Source organism: Pseudorca crassidens, chromosome 17 (genome assembly GCF_039906515.1).
Source record: "Pseudorca crassidens isolate mPseCra1 chromosome 17, mPseCra1.hap1, whole genome shotgun sequence".
In the NCBI taxonomy this organism is placed as follows: Eukaryota; Metazoa; Chordata; class Mammalia; order Artiodactyla; family Delphinidae; genus Pseudorca; species Pseudorca crassidens.
In genome coordinates, this window is record NC_090312.1 from 42,158,999 (window position 1) to 42,174,711 (window position 15,713).

The 15,713-nt window shown below is 37.8% G+C and overlaps 1 protein-coding gene across 1 annotated transcript in view; it reads right to left on the bottom strand.

The window, feature by feature from the left end:
• INTS8 (integrator complex subunit 8) overlaps positions 1–15,713 on the bottom strand; it is a 53,022-nt gene that overhangs the window by 30,257 nt on the left and 7,052 nt on the right. The window contains exons 5-10 of the mRNA XM_067711739.1: positions 9,968–10,019; positions 8,958–9,140; positions 5,848–5,955; positions 4,223–4,378; positions 2,039–2,139; positions 1,483–1,624 (exon numbers count right to left, since the gene is read on the bottom strand). Coding sequence (XP_067567840.1) covers positions 1,483–1,624; positions 2,039–2,139; positions 4,223–4,378; positions 5,848–5,955; positions 8,958–9,140; positions 9,968–10,019 — 742 coding nt within the window. The remainder of the gene's footprint in view (positions 1–1,482; positions 1,625–2,038; positions 2,140–4,222; positions 4,379–5,847; positions 5,956–8,957; positions 9,141–9,967; positions 10,020–15,713) is intronic.

Consider the following 15,713-nt stretch of genomic DNA (forward strand, 5'->3'; position numbering starts at 1 on the left):
AAAAAGGGGTTTTGATTTTGTTTGGGAACTGAATAAAGTTATTTTAAAGAAGACTATAGAAGAATAAGTACCGAAAATAGCTAAAAAGTTTATTTTTAAAAAGAAGAGTTGCAGTAATGGGCAGTTTGACCTAATGTTTAAGAACATGGGCTCTGGAGTTATACTTCCTGGTTTCAAACCCAGGCTCTGCTACTTACTGGTGATGAGACACAGAGCATGTTTGAAATAAGGATGTTAACAGTACCTACCTGAAAGGGGTTTTGTGAAGATTAAATCTAAATTGCTTAGAACAGTATATAGTGAATACTACAACTGTGCTCTGTTATTATAATTACTATAAAGTCATTGTATCAAAGAGTATGATAAATGTCCAGAAATATGCATAATGAAACAAATTAGAATATCGGAAATTGAGTCCAGAAAAAAAAAAAAAAAAAAAAATCTCAATGAGATACCATTATACCATGAACCTGGCAGGAAATCTGACAATACCAAGTGCTGACAAAGATCCTGACCAACAAGAACCCTCATGCATGCTAGTGGCAAAAACACTTGGAAATTATATAGTAATATTGCAGATAAACCTTCTCCAGGAATGTAACAGATAAATCGTATGTGGGTGCACCAGGATATGTGTACAGTATTTTCCAAGAAGCACAATAGCCACAAATTGTAAATAACACAAATGTCCATCATCTTAAGAATAAATAAATTGTGACATGGTCATATAATGTTGTAACACCTTACAGCAATGGAAAAAAAAAAACTGTACTTGCATACAACTTGAAAAAACATCTCAAGTATGTTCACTGAGAGACAAAGAATTTATTTTGTATGATTTCATTTATGTAAAGTTCGAAACAGGCAAATTAAAGAATATTCTTTAAGGGTACATACAAAGGTGATACAACCGTAATGAAAAGCAAGGAAATGATTATCACAAAACACAGGACAGTGGTTTCCTCAAGGAGAGGCAGAGAGGGTTTGGTAAGGAGCATAAGAAGGACTTCTAAAGCATTGGCAGTGTTGTATGTTTAGAACTAAATGGTACTAATTGTACTCTATGTACTCCTCTCAAGGTTTATTACATTAAGACTATTAAAGAAAGAGAAAGAGCCAGTAGAAACACAGATTCTGGAGCTCACATGAGAGGCAAGAAGTATGATCCAAGGGTTTTTAGTGAGCAGGTGATTGAAGTTTTGGATGAGAATAAAAAGTGATATGAGAAGTTGAGTGAGCCAAGGACAAAACTTTTGTAAATAAAAACATTAAAGGGAGCGTAAAAGAGAAGTCAATGGAGGACTATGGAAAACCCAGTGATGGAGAACAGGGTTAGAGACCGTGGTCTATCAGTAGAAACAACTATCAGCCAGAGGGGCAAGTCAGACGAAGACAGAAAAGAGGGCACTGGATTTGGTAGCTAAGAGATCATTGGTAAACTTAAAGCAAAATTATAAATCAAAAGGGGAAAAAACGTCTTACCTCAAGAAGAAAGTCTATTTTCTCTTTATTAGGTCTAAGAAATAGCTGGTTAAATTGAACACCAATCGCTCTACCTTCCAATATATCACGGACTGTGTTACAGGCACAGACTTTAAAACAGATTTCATCTAGAGCTTCATTTCTGTAGAATACAAAAGCAGATACACTAATTTTTTTTTAATAAAAAGGAATATATTGCAAAACTAAAATCACAAGAATAAGCCATTTACTCTTGAGAGGTAAGATCTTATGATATTCCGGCACGTTAGTAAATACCTAAGTCATGGGAAGGTCTTGAATTTGTAAAGGGACAATTTAGCTATAAAGATTAGGTAACAGAATCAAATTCTGCTATGTAAATTTTTTTCCCCAAGCACTTTTAAAATGGATCAGATGAACATTAAAGTGGCTCCTCTGGCCATGTTAACTTCCCATATACTAAAAAAAAGTGAAAGTACTGTGTCAGACATACAGGTAGTTTGGAGGGATGTTTTTGGTAAATCTGAAATGCACTTACCCTTTTATTCAAAAATCAAAAAGTAATTCACTTCCTTACCCCTGTTGAGCTTTCTGAAAGAGCTCTCTTAGGACTGACTGCCGGAACTGCACAGGTAAACTGAAGGTTAAATTGTCTTCAGCGAAAATCTTTGTTACCTCCTAGAACACAGACACAAATTGCATCCATTTCAAAAATCATGAAAGAATCTTTCCAAAAAAAAATTTTTTAATAAAATTTTAAAAGTCTTTCTATAATAGAAATTACACAGTGAAGAAAATCATTAAAACATCTTGCTAGGAAAAAAAAAAATCTTGCTAGGAAAAACTTCTCTTTCTAAAATTTTAAAATTACGTTACAAATAGCACCCCCCACCCTTTTTCAAAATTGAAGATCAAAAGTGAGAGGTGAGAGAAGAATCAATGAATAAGAAGTAATTCAGCTATGTTATTAGAGAGAAAGTTTTTAAATTCTTCTCATCCACTTTAAATATGGGTTCAGGGACTTCCCTGGCAGTCCAGCGGTTAAGACTTTGGGCTTCCACTGCAGGGGGACTAAAATCCCACAGGCCGCGCAGTGCAGCCAAAAAAAAGGGGAGGGGTTCATACAACAAACTTTTTAAAACACTAAAATAATTAATTAAAAATAATTCATCTAAATATAACATGTTAAGAAACTATTCTAATCAATTTAAATGGTTTAAAATATATTATTTAGTGAATTACATTAACACCCACATTATTAGAGTCTTTTTCTGTTCTTTATCAACTCTTTATCTCGATAGTGTGGGGATTTCTTGAAACAGCTAAAGCTACTCAGCTCTACCACAAAAGCACTGACAAAAATGGCTTCAAAACTATAAAGCAACCACTGTTTCACCTCCATAGCAAAACACAGGCTACACAGGGGAAAGTAAGCCACTTCCTAAATGTGAGAAGACATATTTGTTACAACTGTTCAGTAACTACTTCATCAGCACAAAACAAAAATATATAGTTAATACAAACAGAATCTTATTCCAAAAAAACAAAAAAAGGTAAACATGATTTCTAAGATACTCCTGCATACATAACTGAAGTGATAAATTTCAGAGATGCAACAAAATTGCTCTTTCCCCTTTCCTAGCTACCCATTACACTACTTTCTGAGTGACACATTTTGGCACTTTATTGTATTCACAGTAATATGTGCCTATTTATGACTAATATTTCCAAGGTCTTACCATTCCAGGGACCGTTTTAAAGATTCTATATCTTATCATAATTGATCCCCACCCTCCATAAGCCTGTACTAGGAATACGTAACTGAAAGATCTCTAGTGTTTAATAACTTCATCTGTATCTGAAATCTATCTTCAAGAAAGTTTAATTTTCTTCCCTAGGGCAAAGCAGAATTTGCAAAAAACAGGCCAGAGGGAGGGAGAGGAAGTACATATCCCCTCTCTTCTATTTTCTCTGAAAAAAAATAAACTCTAGTTGAGAAGACTGAACTAAAAACCTAGGCTAAAAGTCCGTTTGGAGACACAAAACTGAAGGTATGCTATAGCTTTGTCATTTCATAATTTCTGTTTTGAATTAAATAACATGAAGGCACTGTTCACTTCCTAGAATGAAGGCTTTCCAAAAAAGATTTTAAAAGTACAAATTCTAATTCCCAGTGATTTTCATTACAAAACTAAAGATATATACACAGAGGGTGCAATAAAAATCTCAACAGACTAATTTAAGCCCTTTTCATGATTAAAACTGAGATGATGACCAGACTCCCTGGCAAAATGGGCTATGTAATACACTACCCAAACCTACCAAAACCACTCTGCTCACTTTCTCCTTCAGTCTTAATGTTTGCAGTGGCTAATAAGGCAGGGTTACAAGGCCATACTTTCAGATCAGACACAAGACTTTAGGCTCCATAAAACTAAAAGTTCTCTACCTGTAATTTTAAAAGTCCTACCTACAGAGTTTCTTACAGAATGCACTTAAAATGGGCAAATTCTATACCTTCAAGAAAGGAGAATATCAATGAGTCAACATCTGTCCAGTGCTTTGCCTTAGAGTTTTTAAACTATAACTTCTCATTTGATTCTCATAAGAAGCTTAATTATTAAAACTATTTTATAGGCCAATCTGACAGTCTGGCTTGCCCTAAACGGCACAACTGTAAATGGTGTGTCAGGATATGAACTCAGCTGTCTGGATTCCAGTGCTTTTCGATTACACTATTGTATCCCATCACACATCTTACTTGATAGTTGCCAGATCTCAAACAAATATGGACTTGACTATATGGAGTCAATTGCTGAGATGCACTATCAGAAGAAGGTACAAGAACACCACACGCTTGACAATAGCCAGCTAACCGCTTCTCATCTATGGTACAATGAAGAGATAATGAACCTATCTGTAAAGTAAGAGGTATATATCATTATTCATCAGTGTAATAGAAACAATAGTCTAGCACCCATTTAGTACATTTTAACAGTACAAGAAAATGCTAATGGAAAATTCAGGGCTGGAGGAACCATAAAAAATTAAAAGGTTTAGAGCAGGGGTCAGCAAAATATTGCTCACAGGCCAAATCCAGCCCATGGCTTGTTTTTATAGATTTCTTGACCTAAGAACAATTCTTAGGGTTGTAAAGGGGGGGAAAAAACCATAACAACAAATTAGACTACACCACAGAAACTGTATATGGCCCACAAAGCCTAAAATATCTATTATTTAGCCCTTTACAAAAAAGTTTGCTGACTCCTGGTTTAGAGTTTTCAGGTCAACATAAAGGTAGACATTATTATTACTCTATGTAAGTATGAAAATTAAGATACTAACAAAGAGTGAACACTGTTAAAAACGAGCTTAAAATATTTTAAAATACATATACTTGCAGAGATTTAAAGGGGGCAGCAAAGAAAACTCAATCTTCACTCAAGTGGAATAAACAGAAATGCTTCCACCAAAACAAAAAAATTTTTTTAAGAGACACACTTTTTTAAAAAATTAAAGTTTTAAACTACTATACCTGAAATGCCATAAAATTAGAAATCTGATGAGTGCCCCAGGCAAAGTAAAATGGGGATTCCCAATAAAGTAAATCTCTAGTACATTTAATCAATGTCTCTGGTGAAGAAAGGAAAGATTGAAGTGGCAATTTTTCTGGGCACCAGGCATACAGAAACCTAGTTATATACTTTAAAATTAAGTTTTCTGAATCACAAAAAGAAAAATGCAAACAACAAACACATGAAAATGTTTACCCTACTAGGAACCAAGGAAATGCAAATTTTTTAAAGATATTCTAGATCACATCAAATTAGCAATTTAAAAAAATTCACTGCTGATTGGAGTGCCTTTGGAGAAATGTACCTAGCAAGCAATTTGGCTTTACATATTACATCCTTTAAAAAAAATAATGACCATTGACATGGTAATTCTACTTACAGGAATTTAACTTGAAAGTATCTAAAGTCCAAACAAAAATTTATGCTTGGAGATATAAATTTTGCAACTTTATAATAAAAACAGTAAACAATCCAAATGCCCAAACATTAGGAAAATGAAATCACAGCACAACTATATAACAGAATACATTTAAAATATCTATTCAAATATTTAAGCAAGATACAAAATAGTATATTACAGCATGAGCTTAACTGTATAAAAACATAAAGAATAAAAACTGGAAAAAAATAAGCTAAAACCACAAAAGGGGTATTACAGATTTTTTCTGATGTTTTCACTACTTTTTTGAACTACCAAATTTACAACAATGAACACTTACTGGGTTTTTTTATCATCAGAAAAATTCAAGCCAAAAAACATATAGATGTTTTAAAGAACTGAAAATCATATGCCTGTTATGACTGTATTTACCTCTGCAATTAGTTCTTTGGTTCTAAAAAATTTTTCTCTGGCATTTTCATAGACAGCTGGATTTGTAGAGCCTTGCTGGAAGTATGCTGCACCCAAATCATAACACACCTAAAATGGTAATGAATACCAATTTGCTCAGTAATTTTTCATGAACTTAAGAGCTGACAAAACTCAAAGGCAAAACACAGGTACACATACAGCAAAAAAGAAAAAACCATTTCAATGAGCAGTGAAACAATCAATGTTCTTAGTCACGAGCAACAGAAGTCAACTCTGACTGAATTAAGCAGAAAACAGATTTACCCTCAGGATGTCAGGTGGCCTACAGATTTATTGGGAAAGCCAAAGAATCAGGCTTGGAAAACAAACAGGGGAAGGGAAGCAAGCAGCCAGAACAAGAACCAAAACTGATGCAGTGAAACACCACTGCAGCCACCTCAACACTAGACTCCACAGATCATGTCACCTGCAGCCACCAGCACTAGACACTGAGAGCAGCAGCTCCACTTCTGCCAGGGCTGCCCCTGGAAACTAGATTTTACTGTCACTGTTGCTCTTGGCCCACCAGCACAACGGATTATCTACCCTCTCCACTTCACTGACTTATGAGCTAGCTCCTAATTCAGTCTAAACTAAATGTATCTGTCTGTCACACCTATGTGACACACTTGCCCTGGAGCAGGATAAGGGCTAGAGAATGCTAGTGTCTGGAGTTTTCAGTTTTATTATAGGAAACAGGCTCTGCCTCCCATCAAGTCTCAGAAGGTACGGGGTTCTTCTAACATAGAATAGGGGGACAGCCACCGGGGTGTCTCTCCAAAAGGGACAGAAGGGGCAAATGTCTACTATCACAGAACTGGCCAGAATAAAATATTGAGAAGTTTGAATTAATGACTATAAAACGATAGTGCATTTCCAGTTGTCCTTTTCTAATAGAACTTGTATATTTTTCCAAGAACGTTCATAAATTGATACCTAGATTTACTGAATGCAGAACTCAAAGACTGAGTTCGACTTGGCCATTTTATGAACAAGAACACTAAGGTCCAGAAAGTAACATCTCTGCTAAAGAGCATATAACCAAACACTGGCAGAGCGCAGACTTGAAGCCAGATCTCTAGGTTCCTAATACTCTATCTCAAATTTACTCTACACAAGGCTGACTGATCTGTCTTCTCAATATGACTTTCTTAAAAAGCCTTCAGATTATTCCCCCAGGTAAGAGAAAGTTCAAACCCCAAGGCCTGATCTTCAAGGGTCTCAGAATCTGGACTAATTTCTCTCTCCAAACCTCTCTATTCTCCTCTGTTTCAATCACACCAGTTTTCTCAATTCCCCATTCACATCAGATCTACAAATGAACTTCATTCCACACCCCGTATTTCCATTTACACCAAACCAACCTTAGCCAACAGATACTCATGCCCCCTCTGAACTCCTAAGCTGTAATAGTCTCTGGTATTCATGACTGATCTACTCTTTACTGATATGCATTACAGATGCTATTCTGCCCTGTTCAACAAATCAAGATTAATTCTTCTCAGCCTCTAGAATACTGCTTTGCACTATTTAATCCACATTTAATGTTGGGCTGATTTTCATTCTAGAGCGCTTCCTTCCATCTAGGGTAAAAGAGTGCTAAAGCAATTTTTAAAAATAGTATGTGTGTGTATACATAATAGAGAAAGATTTAAACACACATAAACACACATACATATGCATACATATTATAGTTACATATAATTTCCCTTTCCAGGCAGAGTACAAGATACCAAAAAGATACTTTCAAGTATAATTATACTGACTAGCCATTAAAACGACTTTAAATTCTACAGTTAAGATGTGGTCAATAGATGAAAACAAAACAAAAAAAACCAAATCTGCTAATGAAGCTGCCCTGAAGGACAGTAATACTTATGGTTTAACTAAGGAAAAATTGAAGATTTTTCTTTTGAGTCAGGTAAATTTTAGTAACATAAAGACTGCAAATGCACTTTAAACATTAACATGCCAGGAAATGAGTATTAGTACTAATTTGCTATTCAAAAAACAGAAATTATGGCTCAGCTACGTAATTAAAAGAATATTTGATAGGGTTTACCTAGCACATTTATGTAAGAGTTCTGTTTTTTCAGGTCATATCATCCACTACATTGTGAAAATCAGACATGTTACCAAGACTTTTAAACAGACTCAGTGAGTATAAGATATGACAGTACCAGAAACCTCCTCCATGGAAGTTTAATTGACCATTTAAAGTGGTTGCCAACTGTCAATGCCTCTTGACTCCTCCTCCTACTGTACAAGACTCCATCTTAACAAGTCTTGAAAAGGGATTATTTTCACCTCCAGAACGAGCTAATCTGAAAAGGTACCTCCAAACCCTTTAAAGTCAGAGCTATTTCTGCCATTTCAGGATTGGGAAATAGTGATTAAAGAAGTCATGCCAACTCACACAATGAACATAAAATGTAAAAAGAACACAGAATGTAAAAGGCTAGTGGCCCTCTCTAGGCAATCATCAAATATTTTAAAATTTTTATTATACTCAAGAGTCTGTGCTGGAAAGTGAGAAAGAGGCAAATATATTTAAAAAAGAGACCTCAAAGAGTTTACAATCCAGCAGGGAAAAAGAAGACATCAATACAAAAAATATCTAACAACAAACAACAACTGAAAGCAACAAAGGAATTACAGCACAGAGTTACAGAAAGCAGGCAACCTTAAGATCTTTGAAAAACTAGGTGTTTCTCTAGTAGCCCACATTTCTCAAAGTCTAGTACAATATTAGTTTTGTTTTGTTTTTTTGGTATGATTAGATTTCTAATAATATGAATGAACTGTAAATTAGTTACATATTCATGCATTGTCAGTCTCCTAAATACAACTGGGAAACCAGTTCAGAGACAAAAGATCAAATGAAATTTTCCTTGCATTTCTTTTAGAAAAATTTCAAGTGAGGTCTTATAAAATTCACAAATTAAATGCAATGCGAAGTCTTAATAGCATCTGAAGTCAAAATCAAAGGGACAAGGGCAGAAATAAATTCTAATTAAAAATAAGATTTTCCAAAAATTTGCCACGCGTTGATTAAATACTGAAATAAATACCTGGCACTGCATCTCCTCGGTTTTGATTTTCAGTCCAACAGTGGAACTCTCAGTCTCTCCATTTACCACGCCTGGCTCCATGGCCAATAAATCTAGCGTTCTCATCGTGTGGACATAAAGATCCTTGTTTAATTTAAGGGCTGCCTCTAGTACCAAGATAGAATCAGAAGCTTGTTCTTTTAGCTACAAAAGTTCAATAAACAAATTATTGAAATACAAAAATGGCAGCACTGGACTATATTAATCAAAAAATATTTACAGGATACTTAGTAGCTTAGTGTATTAATCTATTTTAAAAATGTTTCTAACATAGCAGGAGTGCAATTATATTTGTTAAAATTACCTTAAAAAAAAAAAAGAGGGACTTCCCTGGTGGTCCAGTGGCTAAGACTCCACGCTCCCAGTGCAGGGGGCCTGGGTTTGATCCCTGGTCAGGGAACTACATCCCACATGCCGCAACTAAGAGTTTGCATGCTGCAACTAAAGATCCTGCATGCCACAACTAAAAGATCCTGCACACAGGGGCCTTCCCTGGTGGCGCAGTGGTTAGAATCCGCCTGCCAATGCAGGGGACACGGGTTTGAGCCCTGGTCCAGGAAGATCCCACATGCCGCAGAGCAACTAAGCCCATGCGCCACAACTACTGAGCCTGCACCCCAGAGCCCACGAGCCACCACTACTGAAGCCCGTGTGCCTAGAGCCCGTGCTCTGCAACAAAGAGAAGCCACCACAATAAGAAGCCCGCACACCACAATGAAGAGAAGCCGCTGCTCACCGCAACTAGAGAAAGCCCGGGCACAGCAACAAAGACCCAGCACAGCCAAAATTAATTAATTTTTTTTTAATGTACTATTTAGAATATTACCAAACTATGTTCTAACAAGTAAAAATGTAAATGCCACTGCATCTAGACCTTGCCAACTCTTATATCCCTAAGATTAGAAGAAGCACCTACACATGCTCTAAATATGTCCCAGAAAGGTTAGAGTATAACTGATGCCAATACTCACCACTTTCAAAATATTTTCTGTTAGCTCTTTCTCCTGTTGCATCTGATTCATACTAAAAGAGAAATGATTGAAGAGTATCAAACATTACTTGAAAGACTGAAAATTCAAAACTTAAAGATAATTCTTGAAAGTGAGGTTGAATTTAAATAAAAATGTTTTTAATGCTACTTCTTTTCATGCTTAAAAAACAAACAAAAACTCAATGCTGATGCTCCTTTACCATTATTTTCTCATTTACTTTGTATTAAAAAAAAAACCTCTCCATTTTTTTTTTTTTTTTACTTCTTCATTTATTCATTTCCTCAGTTTTTTGGTGTTTAAAAAGTAACAAAAGATAAACATCTGCATGGTTATACAGACATGCAAACAAACAAAAATATAACAAATGCTAAGCATCAAAACATTACCCAGAAAATGATTTTCTAATAATGAGATATATATACTTTAATTTATTTTTATTTTTGGCTGCACTGGGTCTTCGTTGCTGCGTGTGGGCTTTTCATTGCAGTGGCTTCTCTTGTCGCGGAGCACAGGCTTCTAGGCCCACGGACTTCACTAGTTGTGGCTTGCAGGCTCTAGAGTGCAGCCTCAGTAGTTGCTCAGGCTCAGGCTCAGTAGTGGCGCACGGGTTTAGCTGCTCCACGACATGTGGGATCTTCCTGGACCAGAGCTCAAACCCATGTCCCCAGCACTGGCAGGCGGATTCTTAACCACTGCGCCACCAGGGTCCCTCTACTCATGATATTTTTAGATGACATTTGTAGGTAGCATTACAAAATAATGTTGCCTAGAAATAATGATTTCTTCCATTTATTCATTTACTTATCAGATATTTCTTAGGCATTTAAACTGTGCTAGGGAGACAGGGGAAAGACGGCAGAGGAGTAAGACCCAGAGATCACCTTCCTCCCCACAGATACACCAGAAATACATCTACACGTGGAACAACTCCTACAGAACACCTACTGAACGCTGGCAGAAGACCTCAGACCTCCCAAAAGGCAAGAAACTCCCCACATACCTGGGTAGGGCAAAAGAAAAAAGGAAAAACAGAGACAAAAGAATAGGGATGGGACCTGCACCAGTGGGAGGGAGCTGTGAAGGAGGAAAGGTTTCCACACACTAGGAAGCCCCTTCGCGAGCAGAGACTGCAGGTGGCGGAGGGGGGAGCTTCGAAGCCGCGGAGGAGAGCACAGCCACAGGGGTGCAGAGGGCAAAGCGGAGAGATTCCCGCACAGAGGATTGGTGCCGACCGGCACTCACCAGCCCGAGAGGCTTGTCTGCTCACCCGCTGGGGCAGGTGGGGCTGCTAGCTGAGGATGGGGCTTCGGTCGGAGCGCAAGGAGAGGACTGGGGTTGGCGGCGTGAACACAGCCTGCAGGGGGTTAGTGCACCACAGCTAGCCGGGAGGGAGTCGGGGGAAAAGTCTGGACCTGCCGAAGAGGCAAGAGACTTTTTCTTCCCTTTTTGTTTCCTGGTGCACAAGGAGAGGGGATTAAGAGCACTGCTTTAAGGAACTCCAGAGACGGGCGCAAGCCGCGGCTAACAGTCCAGACCCCAGAGACGGGCATGAGACGCTAAGGCTGCTGCTGCCACCACCAAGAAGCCTGTGTGCGAGCACAGGTCACTATCCACACCCTGCTTCCGGGGAGCCTGTGCAGCCCGCCACTGCCAGGTTCCCGGGATCCAGGGACAACTTCCCTGGGAGAACACACGGCACGCCTCAGGCTGGTGCAACGTCCCGCCGGCCTCTGCCACCGCAGGCTCACCCCGCAACCGCACCCCTCCCTCCCCCCAGCCTGAGTGAGCCAGAGCCCCCGAGTCAACGGCTCCTTTAACCCCGTCCTGTCTGAGCGAAGAACAGATGACCTCCAGTGACCTACACACAGAGGCGGGGCCAAATCCAAAGCTTAGCCCCGGGAGATGTGTGAACAAAGAAGAGAAAGGGAAATCTCTCCCAGCAGCCTCAGGAGCAGCGGATTAAAGCTCCACAATCAACTTGATGTACCCTGCATCTGTGGAATACATGAATAGACAACGAATCATCCCAAATTGAGGAGGTGGACTTTGAGAGCAAGATTTATGATTTTTTCCCGTTTTCCTCTTTTTGTGAGTGTGTATGCATATGCTTCTGTGTGAGATTTTGTCTGTATAGCTTTGCTTTCACCATTTGTCCTAGGGTTCTATCCGTCCTTTTTGTTTTTTATTTTTTTAATTTTTTTTCTTAATAATTATTTTTTATTTTAATTATTTTATCTTACTTCATTTTATCTTATTTTATTCTCTTTCTTTCTTTCTTCCTTTCTTTCTACTTTTTCTCCCTTTTATTCTGAGCCATGTGGATGAAAGGCTCTTGGTGCTGCAGCCAGGAGTCAGTGCTGTGCCTCTGAGGTGGGAGAGCCAACTTCAGGACACTGGTCCACAAGAGTCCTCCCAGCTCCACGTAATATCAAACGGTGAAAATCTCCCAGAGATCTCCATCTCAACACCAGAACCCAGCTTAACTCAAAAACCAGCAAGCTACAGTGCTGGACACCCTATGCCAAACAATTAGCAAAACAGGAACACAACCCTACCCATTAACAGAGAGGCTGCCTAAAATCATAAAAACTCCACAGACACCCCAAAACATACCACCAGAAAGACAAGATCCAGCCTCATCCACCAGAACACAGGCACTAGTCCCCTCCACCACGAAGCCTACACAACCCACTGAACCAACTTTAGCCACTGGGGAGAGACACCAAAAACAATGAGAACTAGGAACCTGCAGCCTGCAAAAAGGAGACCCCAAACACAGTAAGATAAGCAAAATGAGAAGACAGAAAAACACACAGCAGATGAAGGAGCAAGATAAAAACCCACCAGACCTAAAAAATGAAGAGGAAATACACAGTCTACCTAAAAAAGAATTCAGAATAATGATAGTAAAGATGTTCCAAAATCTTGGAAACAGAGAAAATGCAAGAAACATTTAACAAGGACCTAGAAGAACTAAAGATGAAACAAGCAACGATGAACAACACAATAAATGAAATTAAAAATACTCTAGATGGGATCAATAGCAGAATAACTGAGGCAGAAGAACGGATAAGTGACCTGGAAGTAAAATAGTGGAAATAACTACTGCAGAGCAGAATAAAGAAAAAAGAATGAAAAGAACTGAGGACGGTCTCAGAGACCTCTGGGACGACATTAAACGCACCAACATTCGAATTATAGGGGTTCCAGAAGAAGAGAAAAAGAAAGGGACTGAGAAAATATTTGAAGAGGTTATAGTTGAAAATTTCCCTAATGTGGGAAAGGAAATAGTTAATCAAGTCCAGGAAGAACAGAGAATCCCATACAGGATAAATCCAAGGAGAAACACGCCAAGACACATATTAATCAAACTGTCAAAAATTAAATAAAAAGAAAACATATTAAAAGCAGCAAGGGAAAAACAACAAATAACACACAAAGGAATCCCCATAAGGTTAACAGCTGATCTTTCAGCAGAAACTCTGCAAGCCAGGAGGGACTGGTAGGACACATTTAAAGTGATGAAGGAGAAAAGCCTACAACCAAGATTACTCTACCCAGCAAGGATCTCATTCAGATTTGATGGAAAAATTAAAACCTTTACAGACAAGCAAAAGCTGAGAGAGTTCAGCACCACCAAACCAGCTTTACAACAAATGTTAAAGGAACTTCTCTAGGCAAGAAACACAAGAGAAGGAAAAGACCTACAATAACAAACACAAAACAATTAAGAAAATGGGAATAGGAACATACATATCAATAATTACCTTAAATGTAAATGGATTAAATGCTCCCACCAAAAGACACAGACTGGCTGAATGGATACAAAAACAAGACCCATATATATGCTGTCTACAAGAGACCCACTTCAGACCTAGACACATACAGACCGAAAGTAAGGCGATGGAAAAAGATATTCCATGCAAATGGAAACCAAAAGAAAGCTGGAGTAGAAATTCTCATATCAGACAAAATAGACTTTAAAATAAAGATTGTTAGAAAAGACAAAGAGGGACACTACATAATGATCAAGGGATCGATCCAAGAAGAAGATATAACAATTGTAAATATTTATGCACCCAACATAGGAGCACCTCAATACATAAGGCAAATACTAACAGTCATAAAAGGGGAAATCGACAGTAACACATTCATTGTAGGGGACTTTAACACCCCACGTTCACCAATGGACAGAAAATGAAAATAAATAAGGAAACACAAGCTTTAAATGATACATTAAACAAGATGGACTTCATTTGTATTTATAGGACATTCCATCCAAAAACAACAGAATACACATTTTTCTCAAGTGCTCATGGAACATTCTCCAGGATAGATCACATCTTGGGTCACAAAGCAAGCCTTGGTAAATTTCAGAAAATTGAAATTGTATCAAGTATCTTTTCCGAACACAACGCTATGAGACTACATATCAGTTACAGGAAAAGATCTGTAAAAACTATAAACACGTGGAGGCTAAACAATACACTATTTAATAACGAAGTGATCACTGAAGAAATCAAAGAGGAAATCAAAAAATACCTAGAAACAAATGACAATGGAGACATGACAACCCAAAACCTATGGGATGCAGCAAAAGCAGTTCTAAGAGGGAAGTTTATAGCAATACAATCCCACCTTAAGAAACAGGAATCATCTTGAATAAACAACCTAACCTTGCACCTAAAGCAATTAGAGAAAGAAGAAGAAAAAAAACCCAAAGTTAGCAGAAGGAAAGAAATCATAAAAATCAGATCAGAAATAAATGAAAAAGAAATGAAGGAAATGATAGCAAAGATCAATAAAACTAAAAGCTGGTTCTTTGAGAAGATAGAGAAAATTGATAAACCATTAGCCAGACTCATCAAGCATAAAAGGCAGAAGACTCAAATCAATAGAATTAGAAATGAGAAAGGAGAAGTAACAACTGACACTGCAGAAATACAAAAGATCATGAGAGATTACTACAAGCAACTCTATGCCAATAAAATGGACAACCTGGAAGAAATGGACAAATTCTTAGAAATGCACAACCTGCCAAGACTGAATCAGGAAGAAATAGAAAATATGAACAGACCAATCACAAGCACTGAAATTGAAACTGTGATTAAAAATCTTCCAACAAACAAAAGCCCAGGACCAGATGGCTTCACAGGCGAATTCTATCAAACATTTAGAGAAGAGCTAACACCTATCCTTCTCAAACTCTTCGAGAACATAGCAGAGGGAGGAACACTCCCAAACTCATTCTACGAGGCCACCATCACCCTGATACCAAAACCAGACAAGGATGCCACAAAGAAAGAAAATTACAAGCCAATATCACTGATGAACATAGATGCAAAAATCCTCAACAAAATACTAGCAAACAGAATCCAACAGCACATTAAAAGGATCATACACCATGATCAAGTGGGGTTTATTCCGGGAATGCAAGGATTCTTCAATATACGCCAATCAATCAACGTGATACACCATATTAACAAATTGAAAGAGAAAAACCATATGATCATCTCAATAGATGCAGAGAAAGCTTTCAACAGAATTCAACATCCATTTATGATAAAAACCTACTTTAGAAAGTAGGCATAGAGGGAACTTTCCTCAACATAATAAAGGCCATATATGACAAACCCACAGCCAACATTGTCTTCAATGGTGAAAAACTGAAAGCTTTTCCACTAAGATCAGTAACAAGACAAGGTTGCCCACTCTCACCACTCTT